This window comes from Saccoglossus kowalevskii, chromosome 16, assembly GCF_978046115.1.
Source record: "Saccoglossus kowalevskii chromosome 16, keSacKowa6.1, whole genome shotgun sequence".
NCBI classification, from domain to species: Eukaryota; Metazoa; Hemichordata; class Enteropneusta; family Harrimaniidae; genus Saccoglossus; species Saccoglossus kowalevskii.
This window is the reverse complement of record NC_140656.1, coordinates 15,445,493-15,467,841: the sequence shown is the minus strand read 5'-3', so window position 1 is coordinate 15,467,841 and position 22,349 is coordinate 15,445,493. Positions and strand designations below refer to the sequence as shown.

General features: G+C 33.8%; 2 protein-coding genes across 3 annotated transcripts in view; one reads left to right on the top strand and one right to left on the bottom strand.

The window, feature by feature from the left end:
* Positions 1-703: 703 nt before the first annotated feature.
* On the bottom strand, positions 704-19,162 carry NF2 (neurofibromin 2). 2 transcript variants are annotated; one of them, NM_001171240.1, is given in 15 exon segments: positions 704-2,532; positions 6,798-6,957; positions 8,202-8,344; positions 9,063-9,165; positions 10,285-10,370; positions 10,957-11,088; positions 11,698-11,820; positions 12,293-12,406; positions 12,914-12,988; positions 13,940-14,074; positions 14,606-14,681; positions 15,427-15,578; positions 16,176-16,382; positions 17,906-18,034; positions 18,754-19,156. In NM_001171240.1, coding segments are annotated over 15 exon segments (1,767 nt in total). In that variant the 5' UTR covers positions 18,835-19,156; the 3' UTR covers positions 704-2,481.
* Positions 19,163-19,433: 271 nt separating this feature from the next.
* Positions 19,434-22,349, top strand: part of LOC100376304 (replication protein A 70 kDa DNA-binding subunit-like) — a 31,613-nt gene continuing 28,697 nt past the window's right edge. The window contains exons 1-2 of the mRNA XM_085491116.1: positions 19,434-19,602; positions 21,741-21,788. Of these exons, the coding sequence (XP_085347242.1) occupies positions 19,570-19,602; positions 21,741-21,788 (81 nt within the window). The 5' untranslated portion in view covers positions 19,434-19,569. The remainder of the gene's footprint in view (positions 19,603-21,740; positions 21,789-22,349) is intronic.

Here is a 22,349-nt window from a genome sequence, read left to right as displayed (position 1 = left end):
TATCAGGTCTGTACAGGGGTACCACTATATACAATTATCAGGTCTGTATAGGGATACCACTATATGCAATTATCAGGTCTGTATAGGGATATCACTATATGCAATTATCAGGTCTGTACAGGGATACCACTATATGCAATTATCAGGTCTGTATAGGGATACCACTATATGCAATTATCAGGTCTGTATAGGGATACCGCTATATGCAATTATCAGGTCTGTATAGGGATACCACTATATGCAATTATCAGGTCTGTATAGGGATACCACTATATGCAATTATCAGGTCTGTATAGGGATACCACTATATACAATTATCAGGTCTGTATAGGGATACCACTATATGCAATTATCAGGTCTGTATAGGGATACCACTATATGCAATTATCAGGTCTGTATAGGGATACCGCTATATGCAATTATCAGGTCTATACAGGGATATCACTATTTGCATTTTCTAGGTCTGTATACTGTAAAATTACTTTTTTTTGCTTGGCATTAATTTTCACTATTTTTGCTGAAAAAATTTGAATGAAAATAAAATCCCATTTTCCATTCAACTTGTCAAAAATCAGTAAAAATAAACTCTGTACAAAACACCCAACGAAAATTAAGTCTTGCTGAAAGTATTTCACAGTAGGGCCACCACTATATGCAATTATTTGGTGAAATGGTTAAAAAGAAAAGACACTGAGATTCAGAATTTCATTACTACTATAATCTGTTGACAAAACATGTATAAATAGATTTTTTCATAAAAACACATGTATTCAGCTAAGGAATGACGGGATAAGATTAGTTTGGTTAAAAATTCCTCAAAAATGTTACATCACATAATTCTGTTTTTGATAATGGATTTGGGGTTGTTCCAGCATTATTTAAAATTTGTAACCAAAACAAGACTATTATTGAAATATTATGTGTGTGGCAGTGTCTGTCTCACAACCAGTATTACCCTGACATAATTTTTATAAGATTATTTGCAAAAATTGATTAATACAAAACTTAAAAAAAAAAATGATTAATTAGTTAGGTTCTTAACATATGTCGGTAAGGGGTTGACCATTTAGAACTCTGTAGAAAGAGGGGTGAATACTGAAAAACCAAATCTGCAGAAAAATAATTCACAGGAAAAACATTCAATTTAAAAAAAGAAGTTACAATCAAAACTGTTCAACCTGCAACACATTGGGTATATGTTATGAATGATACAATTGTGAGCAGTATGTTTCATGACCTGCCATGGAGTGATTAGACAATAGCAGATGTTGATTACTTATATGGAACTGTGAACAAAATAGAAAAGCTGCAACGAGTCTGTGACGGCGCACAGGATGCATACACACGGACAAATCCCAGATACCGATGTTCTTTAACGTCACTCTGTATATTGCAGTCATAATCAGGACACCAAACCGATATTCATTTGTCATCTTCATCTGATAAGAATCCATTCCCAAAAACTTTTTTTTTTTTATTATTCATTTTTTTGTGCCAGGCGACAGTTACATACATATTGTACATTGAATTGTGACTGTTTCCTGACTTTTTTTCAAAATTCAATGTTCAAAGTGCAAGTGTTGACATATAGTGTGTCAAAGAAAACCATTTTTGTGTTAATATAATTATATAATAGTTGTATATACCACTTTTAGGTTATATATAATTATATAATAGGTGTATATATAGAGTTAAAGAAACGATATTCCAGTCATATTCTCTCTGTAACTATTCTGGCATCAACCAAGCCTGGTCAAACACAAGTACCTGCGGACCTTAACCATGGTTCCCCTCAAGTCGCATCTGTCAGTGAATGAATCTTGACCAATGGGTTTATCCTTCCCATTAAATTCTGTAGCACACTCACCCAGGTGTTCAACCCCTGGTAGGATCTGAACTTGAGTCTATCGACCACGAGTCCAATGCAACAACAATTGTATAGTCATAACATAAATACAATGCTGCCAGTGTTTGTTTGTTGCAGGTTGATTGTAAGATAATTCATTTGATATTTTTTATTGTAAGTGAAAAAAACAAAATACAAGTTTCATAATGGTTAACCCCTTTAAAATAATAGGCTCTACATATCAGGATTGACATGAATCACAGAAAGATTTTATCTTGTTAAACCACCAGAAATTATGCTCGTGCTTGATCTTCCCTTTTCATATTTTGATGACATAACCACAGAGGGCTCTCTTTCTGCTACTACTGTCAATCACTGTTGTCAATCAGGTTATGAGTTGAGAGTCAAAATGTTCAAAAATTCTGTGATTTAGTTCTGGCCGTATGATACAAATTGCAGGGGATGGCCATAATGCTACTGTACTATTATGGTTGTACACTGAGGAAAGGAAAGTGGTCAAAATGTCTAAGAACTTAAAAAAATATTATATAATAAAAGTTCATGCTGTATTTATAACTGCCAATAATTCATAATAATTGTATAATAAATTATAATTTGAGTTGTAGCACCATCTTCTATAGTTCTTCAAAGAAAGCGACTCTTGCTCTGGTTGTGCCAGCCTTTATCTGGAAAGATTAAAAGATGATATGAGATGCAAGTTATTTTCTTTTAATGGGAAAAACATCTAATGGAATGGGAAGATCATTTTATGTGATATTCACCTGAAAGTAACAAAGAATGTTAATCTGTATACAGACTATCGTAAGATACATCACTGCCAAAACCACAAGTGATTTTGTTACCTGGTCGCTATTACTTTTACCACCAACACATTAATACATTTTCCTAACATTTCTTCATTACTTTTGAAACAAATAGGCAGTTTCCTAGCCAACAGCATTTGATCCAAATAATTGAAAACGAAAATTGCTTAATACATAACTACTGAACCCATTGTATGCAAAAAGACAATATTACCGGTAGTCACTTTCCATAAAATAAACCAGCATCATTTTTCTCAAATTCTGTGAAATTATGTCCATTTCATCCAAAATTAACAAAGAAAATATAAAAAAAATACATAAATGTCGAAATAAAATATTCAAAGAAAAAAATCATAAAAAAAAGATACTGTAAAATGACTAATTTTCACTGGGTTTAAATTTCGGTGATTTACCATTTCAGGCATATTCAGTGGATTATAAATTCACGGTTAAATTTTTTAGATAATGTGTTCCGTGCTAAATTTTACATATTCACTGGGTTTTAATTTAGCGCATTTTCCAGTCAGCGAAATAAGCAAAATTAAAACCAAGTGAATAATTGATCCTTTTACAGTAGATTCATTTATTTTTTGCTCTTGTTGACAAGATTAGTACTCCATTGTATAATCCGATGCATAAGCAAAGTTATAAAACATGTCAAAGCTTTCATGCACAGTAACAGGCAGAGAGAGACAATTTAACAATTGACAACAAAGGTTTCTCTGGCGGCTACATTAAGACACATAATGAATGTATTTGCTTCTCTTGCTTCTGTTCAATTTTAATACCCTTTGGGGGAACCTTGGTTAAGGTCCGCAGGTGCTTGTGTTAAGGATAGCGCATTAAATTGCCATTTGATAGAGAGATGGCCGCACAGCCCTGTCCAAAACATGAATATGACTTCTGTGGCAAAAATGCACTTTGTGTCAGCACTAGCACTTGCAATATGCACATAAACAAGCAGCCTGTCGGCTGAGATAGCTCAGCTGTTAGCAATGCACATTGCAATTAAAGAACAGAAGATATCATTAGAAAATGAACAATATGTATAGTATCAAAGCAACAGGACTTGCTGTTTTCAACAAGAATTCAAAAATATCACTTTTCACCAAAAATATTCATTAAAATTAGAGAATTAAAGATTTCATCATGAAATGAACAAACCTGAGAGAGGACCACATATAGTACCTATATATGTAATATCAAAGCAATTGGACTTGCGGTTTTAACAAGAAGTCAAAAATATCACTTTTTACCAAAAATGACAAAATATTCATCAAAATTAGAGAATTGAAGATATCATTACAAAATAAACAAATCTGAGAGAGGTCCACATGTAGTACATATATATGTAATATCAAAGCAATTGGACTTGAGGTTTTTAACAAGAAGTCGAAAATATCACTTTTTACCAAAAATATTCACCAAAATTAGAGAATTAAAGATATCATTACAAAATGAACAAATCTGAGAGAGATCCACATGTACCGTAAAATCTGTATTAGAAGCCGCATCCCTAATAGAAGTCACACCTATTCTTTTTGAATATCTGAGAACCAAAAATTCATCATTTCTCATATGTGTAGATGCTCTAATAGAAGCCGCATCCCCTCTGTTGCATTGTACCATTTTAATAGAAGCCGCGGTTTCTAATACAGTTTTTACAGTAGTACCTATATATGTAAAATCAAAGGAATTGGACTTGCGGTTTTTAACAAGAAGTCGAAAATATCACTTTTTACCAAAAATGACAAAAATATTCACCAAAATTAGAGAATTAAAGATATCATTACAAAATGAACAAATCTGAGAGAGGTCCACATGTAGTACCTATATATGTAATATCAAAGCAATTAGACTTGTGGTTTTTAACAAGAAGTCGAAAATATCACTTTTTACCAAAAATGACAAAAATATTCACCAAAATTAGAGAATTAAAGATATCATTACAAAATGAACAAATCTGAGAGAGATCCACATGTACCGTAAAATCTGTATTAGAAGCCGCATCCCTAATAGAAGTCGCACCTATTCTTTTTGAATATCTGAGAACCAAAAATTCATCATTTCTCATATGTGTAGATGCTCTAATAGAAGCCGCATCCCCTCTGTTGCATTGTACCATTTTAATAGAAGCCGCGGTTTCTAATACAGTTTTTACAGTAGTACCTATATATGTAAAATCAAAGGAATTGGACTTGCGGTTTTTAACAAGAAGTCGAAAATATCACTTTTTACCAAAAATGAAAAAAATATTCACGAAAATTAGAGAATTAAAGATATCATTACAAAATGAACAAATCTGAGAGAGGTCCACATGTAGTACCTATATATGTAATATCAAAGCAATTAGAGACTTGTGGTTTTTAACAAGAAGTCGAAAATATCACTTTTTACCAAAAATGACAAAAATATTCACCAAAATTAGAGAATTGAAGATATCATCATGAAATGAACAAATCTGAGAGAGGTCTACCCAAGGTACATATACACCAAGTATCAAAGCATTCAGGCTTGTAGTTTTCAAGAAGAAGTCGAAAAAGTAAAACATTGACACGGACGACGACGGACAATCACTCATATGATAAGCTCCGCTCGACAAAGTCGACAGCGAAGCTAAAAAGTCAGGAGAGACAAGAGTAACATTGAATGTCCGGGACTGTCGCCTGGCACAGAAAACATTTTTTAAAAATTAAAACAAGCAGCCTATCGGCTGAGATAGCTCCGCTGTTAGCAATGCACATTTCAATTAAAAAACTGAAGACATCATTAGAAAATGAACAATATGAAAAGTATCAAAGCAATCGGACTTACAGTTTTTAACAAGAAGTCGAAAATATAACTTTTTACCAAAAATTACAAAAATATTCACCAAAATAAATTAATTAGAGAATTGAAGATATCATCACAAAATGAACAAATCTGAGAGAGGTCCACATGTAGTACCTATATATGTAATATCAAAGCAATTAGACTTGTGGTTTATAACAAGAAGTCGAAAATATCACTTTTTACCAAAAATGACAAAAATATTCACCAAAATTAGAGAACTGAAGATATCATCACAAAATGAACAAATCTGAGAAAGGTCTACATGTAGTATCTATATATGTAATATCACTTTTTACCAAAAATGACAAAAATATTCACCAAAATTAGAGAATTGATGATATCATCACAAAATGAACAAATCTGAGAGAGGTCCACATGTAGTACCTATATATGTAATATCAAAGCAATTGGACTTGCGGTTTTTAACAAGAAGTCGAAAATATCACTTTTTACCAAAAATGACAAAAATATTCACCAAAATTTGAGAATTAAAGATATCATTACAAAATGAACAAATCTGAGAGAGGTCCACATGTAGTACCTATATATGTAATATCAAAGCAATTGCACTTGCGGTTTTTAACAAGAAGTCGAAAATATCACTTTTTACCAAAAATGACAAAAATATTCACCAAAATTAGAGAATTAAAGATATCATTACAAAATGAACAAATCTGAGAGAGGTCCACATGTAGTACCTATATATGTAATATCAAAGCAATTGCACTTGCGGTTTTTAACAAGAAGTCGAAAATATCACTTTTTACCAAAAATGACAAAAATATTCACCAAAATTAGAGAATTGAAGATATCATCACGAAATGAACAAATCTGAGAGAGGTCCACATGTAGTACCTATATATGTAGTATCAAAGCAATTGGACTTGCGGTTTTTAACAAGAAGTCGAAAATATCACTTTTTACCAAAAATGACAAAAATATTCACCAAAATTAGAGAATTAAAGATATCATTACAAAATGAACAAATCTGAGAGAGGTCCACATGTAGTACCTATATATGTAATATCAAAGCAATTGCACTTGCGGTTTTTAACAAGAAGTCGAAAATATCACTTTTTACCAAAAATGACAAAAATATTCACCAAAATTAGAGAATTAAAGATATCATTACAAAATGAACAAATCTGAGAGAGGTCTACATGTAGTACCTATATATGTAATATCAAAGCAATTGCACTTGCGGTTTTTAACAAGAAGTCGAAAATACAATCACTCATATGATAAGCTCCGCTCGACAAAGTCGACAGCGGAGCTAAAAAAAATTTAATACCCACCTTCTTCAATGTAGAAAATTTTGTGTCGCCTTTCTGAACCATACTGTTGTGAAGCTGATCTAAGTGTGTCTGTTTCTCTTCAATTTTCAAAACTTCTATTTCTGTCTTTAGATCATTCAATTGGGCCTGTAAATGCTTACTTTTCTCCATATATTCCACCCTGTGTAAGATACACATTAAGTTAATGTGGGAAAAGCAGTCTGAAGTTTTATTTCTATACAGGGACTTGAAAATAATAATAACTTTATTGCATCCTTAGAAATACAGTTGTTTGTATCAGTTAAAAGTAGTGTTCACGCTACTCGAAGTACAGGCTAAGATTTAAGCTACCGTAAAATCTGTATTAGAAGCGGCATCTCTAATATAAGTTGCACCCATTCTTTTTGAGCAATGGGGTACCAAAAATTCATCATTTCTCATATGTGTAGATGCTTTAATTAAAGCCGCATCCCCTCTATTGCATTGTACCATTTTAATAGAAGCCGCAGCTTCTAATACAGATTTTACAGTAATGTTTGCATATTGAATAGACCCAATTGTGGTCATGTACGTGGAAAACAGTGGTTAGCATGGGCTAAGGAGCTTCCAAACTTGTTAAGAATATACACAAACCTTTAGTCATTTTAATTAGGATTACTCAGTACGGTAACTAGGAAGGTATACATGTTAGTTCTACGCTTATAAAACAATGCCAAAGCAAATTCCAATAGTGCAGATTGCAGAATAATAGGAAATAACACACAGTCTCATCAGTTTTGTGTGAACGCTACATATAACAACAAAGATGAAACACAAACAGCAAATAACGATAGAAAGTAGTCAAGAGTGTTGTTTTTATTTCATGCAATGACAACAGATTTTGTATAATTTAAATATGTATGGCATTTTAGTACAATATAAAGATTTGGACAATGTTGGATGAAAACCCCCTGTATAATGTACCTCTGGTGATATTTACGACAATATGGTTGCATAAAAGTTTAATATGTATGGCATTTTAGTACAATATAAAGATTTGGACAGTGTTGGGTGAAAACCCCCTGTATAATGTACCTCTGGTGATATTTACGACAATATGGTTGCATAAAAGTTTAATATGTATGGCATTTTGGTACAATGTGAAGATTTGGACAGTGTTGGGTGAAAACCCCCTGTATAATGTACCTCTGGTGATATTTACGACAATATGGTTGCATAAAAGTTTAATATGTATGGCATTTTGGTACAATGTGAAGATTTGGACAGTGTTGGGTGAAAACCCCCTGTATAATGTACCTCTGGTGATATTTACGACAATATGGTTGCATAAAAGTTTAATATGTATGGCATTTTGGTACAATGTGAAGATTTGGACAGTGTTGGGTGAAAACCCCTGTGTAATATACCTCTGGTGATATTTCTGACCTTTCTTTTTCTATTTCTAAGGATAACTGTTCCACATCGCCGTGAGTCATCAGGTCACATGCTGGTTCACTGTTAGCAGTGAGATCAGTGTCAAGATGTAAATCACTTAGGTCATGTGACATGACATCATACATCGGTTGTGTCTGTAATCAGATACAAAAATATGTGAGACAATGACACTGATCATGTTAAATTTGGAAATGCAATGATAATATGGCCATGTGACATGTGGTCATGTTAAGATATGGTCATGTGACGAGTGGTCATGTTAAGATATGGTCATGTAACATGTTAAGATACGGTCATGTTAATATATGGTCATGTGACATGTTAAGATGTGGTCATGTGACATGTTAAGATATGGTCATGTGACATGTGGTCATGTTAAGATGTGGTCATGTGACATGTGGTCATGTTAAGATGTGGTCATGTTAAGATGTGGTCATATGAGATATGTTAACATGAATGTGATAAAGCAAAAAATAATATGGCCATATGGTCATATTAAGATAATATAATCATGTGATCTTGTCAAGATATAGTCATGTGATCTTGTCAAGATATAGTCATGTGATCTTGTCAAGATATAGTCATGTGATCTTGTCAAGATATAGTCATGTGATCTTGTCAAGATATAGTCATGTGATCTTGTCAAGATATAGTCATGTGATCTTGTCAAGATATAGTCATGTGATCTTGTCAAGATATAGTCATGTGATCTTGTCAAGATATAGTCATGTGATCTTGTCAAGATATAGTCATGTGATCTTGTCAAGATATAGTCATGTGATCTTGTCAAGATATAGTTGTATACATTTTGTATATATTTGTATTGATACAACCACAATTCACAATTCTTACCGTCCAGGTCGTTCTAGTTATCTCAATCAATCTGTTTTTGGCACTTTTTTCAGCCTCTTTTGCTCGGATTAATTCTTCTTTTAGTTGATCAGCTTCTTTATTCCTGAAAAATGAACATTGTTAAAAACATTGACAAAACTAAATATATCAGTTGGCAATGTATTAAGAATCCAGTATATAATAAATATTCGTATGTGAGAGTTGCACTTCTAATAGAGATGTGGCTTGATGAGTGAATTTTAGTTTTGAGATCACACATTTCCGAACAGGCTTGACTTATGGACTAGATAAACGCAATGTCTCATAAATGTAGTATAAACTCAACACCGTTTATTCTTCATATGATGTAGTTTGGAACAAAGGAGTATAAAACTGAACCATTGAACCTATGAAAGCAACTGCAGGCTGATTCTGGCAGACAATGCAAAATGTTGGTGCATTATACACTGATTAGTAGCCTCTATGTGATACAGGTCTGTGATTGGTCAGAGAAAATATCCTAGAAATGGCTTGTTTTGACCTGATTTGAGCTAGAACACCGTCGAATAGTAGGCATCTCTGTCAGACAGAAATTTTGAAAGAAGTTTTTTTCAACATATCAAGGAGCCTGAATGTCATAAGATGTCAGAGTATGATATGATTATGTAAATACATTCATCGGTATCAGGGGTACATTACTTGGGTTTGCAAGTAGTGTGACATGATACCAAGATCTTGTTTCAATCTCGCCCTCGCATAAGCGTTCCCAACTCAGAACAATGCGAATGCCCGAGGTAACTAGTATACTGAGAGATCCAGATGGATCAAAATAACTGCTCGCGATATGACATATTACGAGAACTATTTTTCTGTACATTTTTGATGTATTACATTTTTTCATAGTGGTAAGACATGTTTTATTATTTTATTACAATTGTAGAACTTCGATACATGTCATGTCAGAAAGTCGTAGCATCAATCTCGCTATCTACGAGGTGAGACTTGAATGGGATCTTGACATTATGTTACCATACAGAACTATGCACGTTGCAAACCGCAAGTAATGTACCTCTGTCGGTATATACATTGTAAAATGTCAAATATGTCTCGCTGATTTCAGCAACAAGAGCAAATATGATACTCAGTTTAAACTAGTAAATACATTCCTATGAGATACAATTATCTATCAAGAATCACATAATTTGCTTACTGGAATGAATTATGGTTTGACTATAGAGTTTACCTTCTTTCAGAATCTTTAGCTATCTTAGAAGCAATCATTTCAGCCTCCAAGGCTTTCTGTTCCATCAACATTTTCTCTTCTTCAGACTATTAAAAAAAATACATAAATATTAACCAGTCAAATGTTAATAACAGAGCAAAATACAGTACTGTAAAATGACTCATTTTCACTGGGTTTAAATTTCGCTGATTTACCATTTCAGGCATATTCAGTGGGTTTTAAATTCACGGTTTTATCTTTTAGATAATGTGTTCTATGCTAAATTTTACATATTCACTGGGTTTTAATTAAGCGCATTCTTCAGTCTGCGAAATTTTAAAACCCAGTGAATAATTAACCCTTTTACAGTAATTTAATCACATATTAATTTTCAGCCAATTTCAAGTTCTATAACAGTATAAATATGTCTTGTCACTATTTTAATTTGGGTTTATTTATTTGTATTTCTGAACCAAACGACTTCATGACTGATTAATCACATAATAAAAGTATTAGTACATGTTGATGATATACTGTAGAAGTATTAATTTTCACAGGTATTTAAATTCATTATATTTATTTTCATTCGTTGGGTTTTAAATTCACAGATTTTATAACAGCGGATTTCACTTATCAGCAAAAATTGCAAAATTAAAACACAGTGAATATTTAATGTGTTCACACAATACTAACCTTAATGGCCTGCATTTTTATCCGCTGCGTCTCTTGTTCGGCTTCCGTTGCCTTCTGGGCTAACAGTAGCGCCTCTTCCTCTGCAACACTGGCCTTTTCTCCTAATAAATCAGCTGTTTCTTCTGATCTCATCTTTGTACACGAAAAATGAATTTTGAGTAAAATTATTTATGCACATTGTATTTAGGGGGGGGGGAGTTGTCAATATGGAAGAAGTATAATTGTTTGTTTTTAAAGATTGAATGTTGTCTGCTTCCTAAAGATATTTTGAAAATAAAATTGAAAAAAGTAATGGATGTTGTCTATTGTTATAAATACTTCTCTTTCAGGTAAAGACTTCTGTGCAAATAAATTGCTGGATTTTTCTAACTTTTTTGTCATTAAGTAACTCTTGTCTGGCCAAGTCAATGTAAAAGTACATGGGGCTGGCAGGATAAGGGTTAATAGATCAGTAATACTGATATTAGTCTTTCATATACAGATATATAAAAATAACAATCTTCCAATAACAATATTCAAGGTATGTACAGAATATGAAAAAAATTCATGCCTGAGAATCAGTTCTGAATAATATAAAAGGCTTGATTAAAGCCCAAAAAACTGAATGATTGTGTCTGGTCAGTGCACACATCTGTTCAAAAGGGGCTAACTCATGAGTTTTATCTGGTTTTTGACAGAAAAAGTAACAAAACAAATCTATCACAGAGGGTGCAATGTAACAAAACTTTATAGTTGATTTACCAAGGCTTCATTTGCATATCTTGCTTCTTCCTGGAAGTGCCGAAGTTGTCTTTGTAACTCTTCTTTCTCATGTTCTGCCAATTCTCGCAAATGTTTTTCTCGAGAAAGTTTATTCCGCTCAATCTACAGTGGAAAATAAGCAAAGATAAAATACTGCCATAGTTCCAATTCTGACATCACTCCACACTGGCTGTGAATAAAAGCCAGATGCTTGGTTCTAATTTCATATACAATTGAAAAATTTACTGTCAGCATGAAAATATATTTTTTCAATTATAGGAAATACTTTAGACGGCAGAGGAAAGTAAAAAGAAATAAACCAAATTTTAAGTAGAACAAAAGAACTTTATAGCTGTGATCCATTTCATGAGATAATTTTTTTGTTTTGAGGTCATAACAAATTATTATAATCCCATAGAATATGTATTTTCATTGGGGTAGGTATGAACAATGTTTGCGAAGACGTTCTGATGCAGGGGGTTGACCTATTAATCTGAACTTGATGACCTGATGAGTCAAGAATTCAAAGTAAACACTGAATTGTAAATAATGAAAGTTGTGAAGAAAACTTTCAAAGATTGGTATATGACCTGACCTGCTTTCTGGCCTTCTCTTCTCTGGCCTGTCCTTTCATCTGCTGTATCTCCATGGAATCCACTTTACGACGCCTCATGAATAATTCATGATTGCCAACACAAAGCTGTAAAATCTTTAATACAAAAATATTTTTTTTAATTTTACCCAAAAATCATTGAATATTACTCCTGAGAGTTAGTTCATCAAAACTTTACATTCAACCCAACAAACAAAATCTTACTTAGTCTACTCTGCCGGACATATTTTATTGCTCAAAAGATGAATGCAGTGATTTACCAAATATGTGAGAGTTTTGGCCGAGCCATGATTATGCAAAGTGGTTTCATCGAATAAATGACAAAGAGCAAACAAAAATTAGTTTCCATGGAAACAGTTTCTATTTCCTACTTTGGCAGTAATTTTAGAATAAAAGCGGGTCAAAATACATAATACATACAACTGTGCTCGATCATGTTTCCACATAGATGTCATACTTTCAACATATTTTTCTGAAGCACAATTTTCATGAGTAATGTTCAACCTATAGACATTAGAAATGTTACCGTTTGTTTCCTAAAGTTCATGGTTAAACATAATGAAAAACAACAACTGCATTTCTGAAAATAACTGGTATACTTACAACTTTATTCACCCGTAACCTCTGAGAAAAGAATATAAAATCAGGAGACTTCTTATCTATGGGTTTGATGACAAACTGAAGGAAACAAAATACAAACAATCAAACCTGGACTTTAGAAAATGGACTTTAAGTGAATACATAACCCATCTTGGGTTACTTTCCAAAAGATAGTTTTATATTCATCCTTCTGTTAATAATGATCTGAAGACATAAATCCTGTTGCCTCCTGAAAGTAAGGTGACTTTAATGAGAAGTGGCGACCACAAGTCGGCCATATTGGATCAAAGTGTGAAGTCAGCAACAAAATGATTGCCCCTTAGACATTACATTTGTTTCTGGTCGGTTTTATTTAAAAATATGCAATATGGACAAGAACATGTAATTTTTAACATTGTTGTCTGACATTGTATGTTGAAGAATATATTGAATCTGAAAACACATCTGGGTTTTTCTTTGATGAAATAATTAAATTATCTAATAAGCATGTGCATCAGTCAATAACTCTCACTGTACATGCGTATTAGTGTTTTTGATTTTTCATCTAACAAATACTTTAGTGTGTATTTTCAGTTCAGGATAAATCATAGTCTGATTTGGTCTATGGTAAGGAGTATAGAACAACAATATCAAAAATTACTGTAAAATGACTAATTTTCACTGGGTTTAAATTTCACTGATTTACCATTTCGGGCATATTCAGTGGGTTTTAAATTCACGGTTTCGCCATTTAGATAATGTGTTCTATGCTAAATTTTACATATTCACTGTGTTTTAATTTTATAGCGCATTTTTCCAGTCAGCGAAATAAGCTAAATTAAAACCCAGTGAATAATTACCCCTTTACAGTATATGAAAATTATGTTTTCATCAATATTGCATCATTGAAACATCAGTTATGTCAAAATCTGTTTACACAAACTTTGAGCATGGTTTACTGTACAACAGTGCTGTCAAAACTAAAATGCACAATTATTAGAGCTCAAGCGAAAAGTTAGAAAGTTGTTTAATTTTTAAGATTTTGTATACCTTTTTATCATGAAACGATATATTTTTAATTTCACTCCATGGAAACGAGATTTTAGCAGCGAGTTGATTTTCCAATCCGTAAATGTTCAACCCCAATGCATCAACTCCCAGCCATAGGTCTGTGTCTTTTTTATTCTGCAAAAAAAAAAAAACAACGAATAATTTATCTGCTGTTGGCGAGTTGAAAAGTAACAAAATATGTCACATTTCATTTTGAAGAATGCCATGCTGATTGAACAAGAGAAGAACCACATCGTGTAAGCTGGAGAGTTCACAGATGGAAATTCGGACATTGAGTTGCTATATTTTGAAAAACCAAGTAAAGGATGATTTAGCAAACCCAATTCCCTCAGACAATTCTTGAAATTTATGAAAAACTACACCGATAATTCAATCTCATGGTGCGAGCCACTCCCTGGGTTGTATTCATGTTATCTGCTTGTAACATGGCAACACGTCAAAGACGTCAGCAGATGTTACCAGAAAAGAAAATTCTAACCTTCAAAGGCCAGATCTCAAAAACGAAATGTGAGAAATAGATTCTCTTGCCAATAAAAACGTAGAAATTATGATCACTTCTATTTGTGTATAGTTCTGTTATGCTGGACTGTGATGTTGTACAAGGCATTGTAGTGTTTTTATTGAGACCAAATTAACCAAAGTTACCTTTATTTGAAAGTAATTCACACCATACATTTCTAGGTCCTGTGCAATTTTCAGATACTCCATCTCAGCTTCATCTCTGAATAAACAATATGACATCATAGAGTAAGCGTATTACTGTAAAATACTTTATATTCAGGAAAAATATAATCTACTAAATATACCTTTTTTCCTATACTGTAAAAGGGTTAATTATTCACTGGTTTTTTAATTTTGCTTATTTCGCTGACTGGAAAATGCGCTAAATTAAAACCCAGTGAATATGTAAAATTTAGCATAGAACACATTATCTAAATGATAAAACAGTGAATTTAAAACCCACTGAATATGCCTGAAATGGTAAATCAGCGAAATTTAAACCCAGTGAAAACTAGTCATTTTACAGTATTTTACATTCAACTCATCAGAAATCAGTGAAAATAAATCCCATACAAAACACACAAGTAAGAGTAAGGCTATTGCATCATATCTAGCGTAGTACACTATAGAGAAAAACTATTTACCGTTACACCATACAACAGGACCATTAAACCAAACAGTAAGAAGTTGTTACCAATACCATTCATAAACTCCATATACTGTAGAATACTTTATTTTCGCTTGGAATTTATTTTCGCTATTTTCGCTGAAGGGATGATTCCGTGAAAATAAAATCCAGCGAATATACATTTTTTCCTATATTTTACATTAATCTCATCAAAAATCAGTGAAAATAAATTCCAAGCAAAACGCCCAAAAAGCCTTTTCAGCGAAAATAAATTCCAGCGAAAATAAAGTATTCCACAGTACATATATGAATACAAGAATTAAGACTTTGGTTTTACCTTGTCATTCCTTTATGCTGAGCATACCAAGCTGTGATTCTCTCTTCCCACATATCTGATGTCATTTGATATTGGTCAACTACTTTTTGGGGTAATAAGTCTTCTTCTGATAGAAAACCTGGTAAATGTACTGATTCATCATAGTCACCAAACTGTGGGATTCAATTCAGACACTAAAATAAGTAATCACTGCAGTAGTGTACAATAAATTACTATGGTATGAATACATTTTTAAACGATTTTTGTGTTTTTTTATTTTGTATGTGGTATGATATTGTTGAACTAGATTTGTATGAATTTGTGAACTTGAAAATCTATGTGTTAGTGTACCAAGAGGACAAGTTGTAGACCTTGGGAAAATACATAGATTTGATTGGAAGCACCTAAAAATCATCACTTACCGTAAAACCATTTTTAATGACATTCAATTTCACTATTTTGATGTATTGAGTGCATTCTCTGTGTTTTCACAAAGTTGCCAAGGGAACAAATAGTTTTATTGTTATTTTACATGTTCATGAAGATTTAATTTAGCGGATTTTACTTATCAGCGAAAATAGCGAAATTAAAACCTAGTGAGTGATTGATGCATTTAGAGTAATCAGAGTTGGTGCAGAAAAAGGCAATATACATAAAAAAAATTACAAAAGGTCAACTTGCCAAAGAGGGCGCACTTTCATACACATTTGCAAAGCAGGATCTTTCAAGGTATAGTGTTGCCAAGACGATGAGTTGTGTAAAATACTTACTTTAGCCTGAACAGCATATGATGCTAATAACACAGAGGCTTCTGGTGGACAAAATATCTCTTCACTTAGTATTAAATGTCTGACTTGTAAGTAAAATAAATGTTGTGTAATTTCTTGAATTAGTTCCTCAGATACTTCTTCTGGATAGTACATTACCATTAGGTTAAAGCAAACTGGGTTCTCGTGAGGTAAATCTTGCTCCACAATCTGAAAATAAATCATGTTGTAACAAAGATAAAGATCAGACAGATGACCTTCATGTCACACATTATATTATGAATCAGTTGAGTATGTATAAAAACCTTATTTTCTCTATTATTTTTTGCATGGGATTATCTGCAGTTACGCCAGTACATGAAAGCTTACATTGCTTATCCCTATCTCCTTATACACCATTGATAATAGCCCATGAACTCAGATAGCACTGTGACATGCATGTCGATATGGTTATGCATTGAACTGCCATTGTGTATATTTTGTGGTGAACTCAATAAGCTCATGTGTACTACTGTATTTATCCCGGTAAGTGCCCAGGGTCCTGAACATGGAAAATTGCCAAAAAATAGGGGTGGGTGTTTGCCCAGACATCCCCCTGCAAAAAAAACAAAAATTCGCGAAAATTGACAACACGCAGATCGAACTGCAACAGGGGATAGAACGGCAAATAAAAATATGCAACGGAAATAAATGAACAATATGCAACATTAGAAGTATAACAAAAATAATTTATTGCTTATAATGTGACAAATAAACCAGAAATGAATTAAAATGTCAGAGGTTAAACTGCATAAGATTATTTCCGGTTTTGACAATTACCGGTTCAACTGCCATACAAGGCCAATAATAATTTGTGCAGTAAAATTACGAAAGTTCATAGTTGTTTGAAAAAAAACAACTTCTCAAATCTCTATTTGTACGTTTATTGCCATCTTTGCAAAAGTCAAAACCCTCAAAGTTCAAGTCAGCATCACTGCCGCTATCAAACAAAATCCCAACAGCTTTGTCCTGAAGTTCTTCAATGTAGTCCCACACAATTTGGACTTCGGATTTCGCTGTCTGTTAGCTTGGCACTTCTAATTCATGTCTAATCAGAATAAAGAGACAGGAAAAATGGAGTCGCGGCAAACGACTCAGCTACAATGGCACACGATGCTTTTGTTTATAGTCTGGCAATCATCTTTGACCTTTAAGCATTCGTTTTATTGATTGGCTAAGAATGACATCACTACTATTTTTTTCCAACGACAGAAGAATAATTTTCAAGAGAGAAATGCAATAGCTGCGATGAAAGATGGTAAAAAAGTTGCCAGCCTTTGGTGTGACATTCCGGCATAACATTGAAAAACTGCTGGCCCAAATTATGGATTCGCAAGCTCTCTGTAAGATTTGCTTGAATCGTTTCTAAGGAAGTCAACTGTTAATACAACGAACAAAAAAATAGTGTAGAAAAAGATCCCCTGGTCGTATGCCTGGACATGAACTCAATTTTTTTATTGTATCAAAATTGGGGGGGGGGTGTTTGCCCGGGCATGGGCGCTTACCCGGATAAATATGGTATTTGGATTTGGTATTTCAAGTGAAAATCTTCAAAGTTGGACAAACAAAACAATATCTGTCTCAGCTACGAGTGAGATTGATATGGTAGTCACCACTGTGTATATTAAACATCTGTAATTTTATGATGGAGTTTGTTTAACACACACTATATATATCTATATACAAAATATTACCTTCTTTTCTGGTCTCAACCATACTGGATAGCCTTTGCGATCTGAATACTGTAAACCGAAGTACCATGTTTCACGCAGACCAATTGTCCGACACACTAATTCAAATAAATGTTTACCTGCAGATTTCCACTGAAAATAACAAGAATCTTGGCATGATATTTTATTACTATAATCACAACATATTACTGCATGTATACTATAGGTATGGAATTTGTAATTTTGTGAACAAAAAGGAAAATATGAGGGAATCAGGGCCACAAAATGTTTGTTTGTGCCACAAATCATGTTTACAGTCCTATACAATTTATTTTTTTCTTGCAGACTGACCTCCACAGCAATCAATAAGCTGACTCAACTGGGAATTTCAGTTTGACTCAGGATGCCCACAAAATCAGTCTTGTTAAAAAGCATGCACACTGATGGTACACAACTAAAAATTGACAGGCATCTAGCAGATCTGTCCAACTTAGTTACACATGACACTGCAGTAAAGTACAATAACCCACCAATCCTGTATTATGTCTGAAAGATATGTGACCGAGAATAGACTCGTTTTATTTGTAAACAACATCACCCAACTATTTCGGCCTGGTAAACTGACCACACCCACAAATCCATGAGAGCAATTCTAATTACTTGGTTTTATTGGGAGGAGGAACATAGCAAAGGTCAGCATATAAAAGATGTAGAACAGCAGCAACTAGGTAGTGAACATCGCTTTTAATTGTAACTGCATCAACCGATGCAATGTATACGAGTTAAAACAGCTACGCTACCCTACACTGGTGATTGAGTCACCAACCAATCAACGTGATAACAAAAACATAACGCCAAACAAATGCACTTACCTCAACCCTGAATTCCAACTCCGCGTCGAAAGTGACAACACGGACATCAAGATTCTTCATTTTTCTCCGCAAGAGTGACATGTTTGGCTAAAAAGTTCATTGTCGAAACTTGTGCAGTTTTCGGAGTAGATGGAAATGTCTGTGATCACTCCCTGGGTTCACTCTCGGTAAACCGGAAGCGCTGATACGCCGAGAAACAGTCACATTCCAATCAGATGTCTTGTTTTTAACATAGTCGTATGCATCGCGTTTACAGTATTGACGGAAGAATACAGTTGTTATACCGTGCACGACGATTTAAAACTAGCATAGAGTCGAAAAAACATAGCTGGAATCAAGGAATATTCCCGTAAAAAAGCGGAGATACTCGGCAAACCGTCACCAGTGTCAGGCCATGTCAAAGGTTACATAGGTTATTTGCATAATCTCGAACGTATGGAGGTCAATCGCGGGTGAAACTGTGAGATAAAACCATTTAAATTATGGGAGATTAATCTCTATCAGTAGAAGGAAATATTATTAATCATCAAGCGCATGTTCACAAATTATTTCAACTAATTATATTCTATATTGAAATTACCAGTGACACTGAGTTGAGATATATAAATTGTAATTTTTAAATGAAAAAAAAAAGTTAGACAAAACCTACCTCCCTATGCACTAAATAATGTCACCCAAGTGAACTTTTCTCGCGGGATCCGTTCGAGGGTATTTGGCGCGGAATTACATGCGCAAGATAGAGAATTTTAGCTGACAGAGCAAAAGTACGAACTGTGGTAAATATTCTTCAGTTTTGGGTGAAAATAACCTAACAAAATGAGTTTCTCGTTATCAAGCGGATGTATTGAGGTAAGTTATTTATGATGTAAGGGGGGCTAAAAACAAAGCCGTGAAATTACTGTAAATATTCAGTAACGTCGTCATATAAAGTTGCTTTCTTTCTCTCAACTTGTTTTGCAACAACTTGCAATCACAAGTTTGCAGATACCGCGATTGGGGTTGGAGTCAGTAAGTTTTACGTTATTGATCACTAGTTCGATGAAACGTGTCAATATTTTATAGTTGCTGTGAATAGGTAGTTATTCCGTTGCAAACAGATGGTGATTGAAAATTAATTCATCCCATCAATGAATGAACGTTTCCGTACATCAGCTGTGTATTTCTTTACAGTTTTAAAATTGTTGTTCGTCATATTTCTAGAAATGTCGTATCAAACCATATACGATGTTATGTTATTGATCTGATTTTGTTTTTGTCTAATCTGATTTTGGGATCCGTTATGATCTACTGGCTTCCTGAAAGCAACATTGTTTGCGACACAGCTGTAATGTTCAGCCAATCAGCTGATGATATCGCTGACTAGGTGTACAAAACAGATTTGTGACCATAATAATATAACAGGGAGAAACACAAATATTAGAAATAAAGTGTACAGATCAATAAACTTGCTTAATGGACATGCACGTCCATAATGACGCATGTGTGTGCAGCTTTTGTCGGATTAGTTTTTCCATTGAGGTAAAAAGAGGAGTCACAGCCAAGCTTAGATCAAAGGTACCAGGATGGTCGCCGCTGTTTGTACATAGATCAGGGAGTTTATTTGCCGAACGGATCAAGGAGGACAGTTTCCTCTAAGCGCAGTGAGGATTACCGTGAATTAGCATACTACGGACGCCTTCGGCGGCACTCGGTGATTTTCGTGACAATTCTGTCAAATTCTTATAAACAAATATGGCGACGATCGATAACGCGCACGAGTTTGACTACGATGCTGAAACTGCTATGTCCTTCAATTCAGAAAACGAAATCGAAGAGCATATTACAGACGAAATTTTTTTTACATATGCTGTGAACGAAACGATTGCTCGAAAACAAAAAAATGCAGCGAATTTCTTGTTGACGCACTGCTGTAGGAAGTAAGACATACAAGGGATATAAACTTCAAAAAGCGTCGTTTCGAATCTCAAAATTCAGTCTCTGGTACAACGCGGTGCGGTCCATGCCATGCACCATTGCAAAGATCATTAAACGAGCTTTATTGTGGACTAAAAAACAGTAGTAACAAGGTTTCGAAACATTAAAATATTGCTTATTCAAAACTACAACGGAAAATGTGCTGAAAAACGAAAAATTACATAAACTTAACAAGAAATTCTCTGATTTTCCAAATTCCAACTTTCCCGTTCTCACAAACACGATTCCTCTACGTATAAAAGATCTGCGCATGCTTATGTCCTTTGATATTTACTGCGACACCATAAAACAAGACCTTGGAATGTGTACTGTGCGCAGCAACGCTTGAGAGTAAATGACGCGTCGGCGACGATCCTGGGGTAAAAGGACGATAAGACAAAGGGAATTATAGGATTAAACTTGGCTAAAACAAAAGAAGTTTAGAAGGATTATTTTGGCTGTGACTCCTTCTCTTTTTACCTCCATGGTTTTTCTAATGTAGAAAGCGGCTCTATGCAGGCAGTGATGTTCCATCTTGTGTTCCATGGTACAAGTCTTACATATAAAAGTCTCTTTATTGTTCTGATGCAGCATGCATCAATAGAACATTATATTATTTAGCGGCTTATTTGCTAAATCTTACCACTGAGATTTTGTCATTGAGATAACTCTGGATGTTGTAAGATTAAAAAAAAAACTGATTACCTACTTTGTTTCAAAATATTGTTGAATACCTTTTTTGAAAACTTGTCCCCCTCCCCAAAAGTAAGGGGCAGTTTACTTTATAGTGATGAAAAAGCAGGTGTTGATGATTAGGAAAATAGGAACATTAATTATGACAGGTGAATCTATGCCGTCGATAAATGCCCCCATGTAAGTGGATGCAGAATTCTTTTGATTTTTTTCCTGAGAAATGATCAGCGTTTGCCCAATAATAATGATAGTGTATATGGTATAAATAACAGTATTGGTTTTCATGTATATATAGTTTTTCCTGATGTTCTCAATAATCTTTGTTTTGTTTTTTTATACAGGCGATATCTAGTGGTGATACTCCACAAAAGCCTATATTCCAGATTTTGGTATGTATGAGAATTTTGACACATCTATCTTTGTTTCAAGAAAACTTGTCCCTACTAAATACTGACCTAACACTATTCCTGCTTGTCACGATGTTCAATTAAATTTTGCAATAATAATAACTTTCCCTACCAATAGCTTAACGAACAAACCGGGAATTATTCTGAGAAAATTATTCTAAAACAATCATTACCATTAAAGGGCAGCAGTCGTTGCGTAGCGATGTACACAACACGTGTTAAATATATTGTTTATTTACGTGAAATTTGAACACGCGCTGCACGATGACCACTGCGCTTTAACTATGAACATAATTAAATTTGAAACTTGTAAACTAAGCAAGCTGAATCAAAGAGAATAATGCAGGGGGGAAAATGCTATTTACCCTCCTCCAATTTATTGGGGGGGGGGGGGGCTTAGTGAAGCCTAAAAATTCACTATTGGCAATGCAAGTTTCTCGGATGTTTATATCCTATATTTGTATTCTTGACAAAATTCTCAACTTTGTGCTACTATTTATGTTTATGTATACCTATCCATTTTTACCTTGCCCGTACCATCAA

What these genes read in the sequence shown, in the direction of transcription:
- NF2 (XM_085490844.1), bottom strand. Translation starts at nt 18,834, where the DNA reads ATGTCACTCTTGCGGAGAAAAATGAAGAATCTTGATGTCCGTGTTGTC. An exon ending in CAGCATAAAGGAATGACAAG is followed by an intron (nt 14,682 to 15,426) that starts GTAAAACCAAAG and finishes TTGTTTATTCAG; the next exon opens with AGATGAAGCTGAGATGGAGT. An exon ending in TGAATTACTTTCAAATAAAG is followed by an intron (nt 14,075 to 14,605) that starts GTAACTTTGGTT and finishes TTTTTTTTGCAG; the next exon opens with AATAAAAAAGACACAGACCT.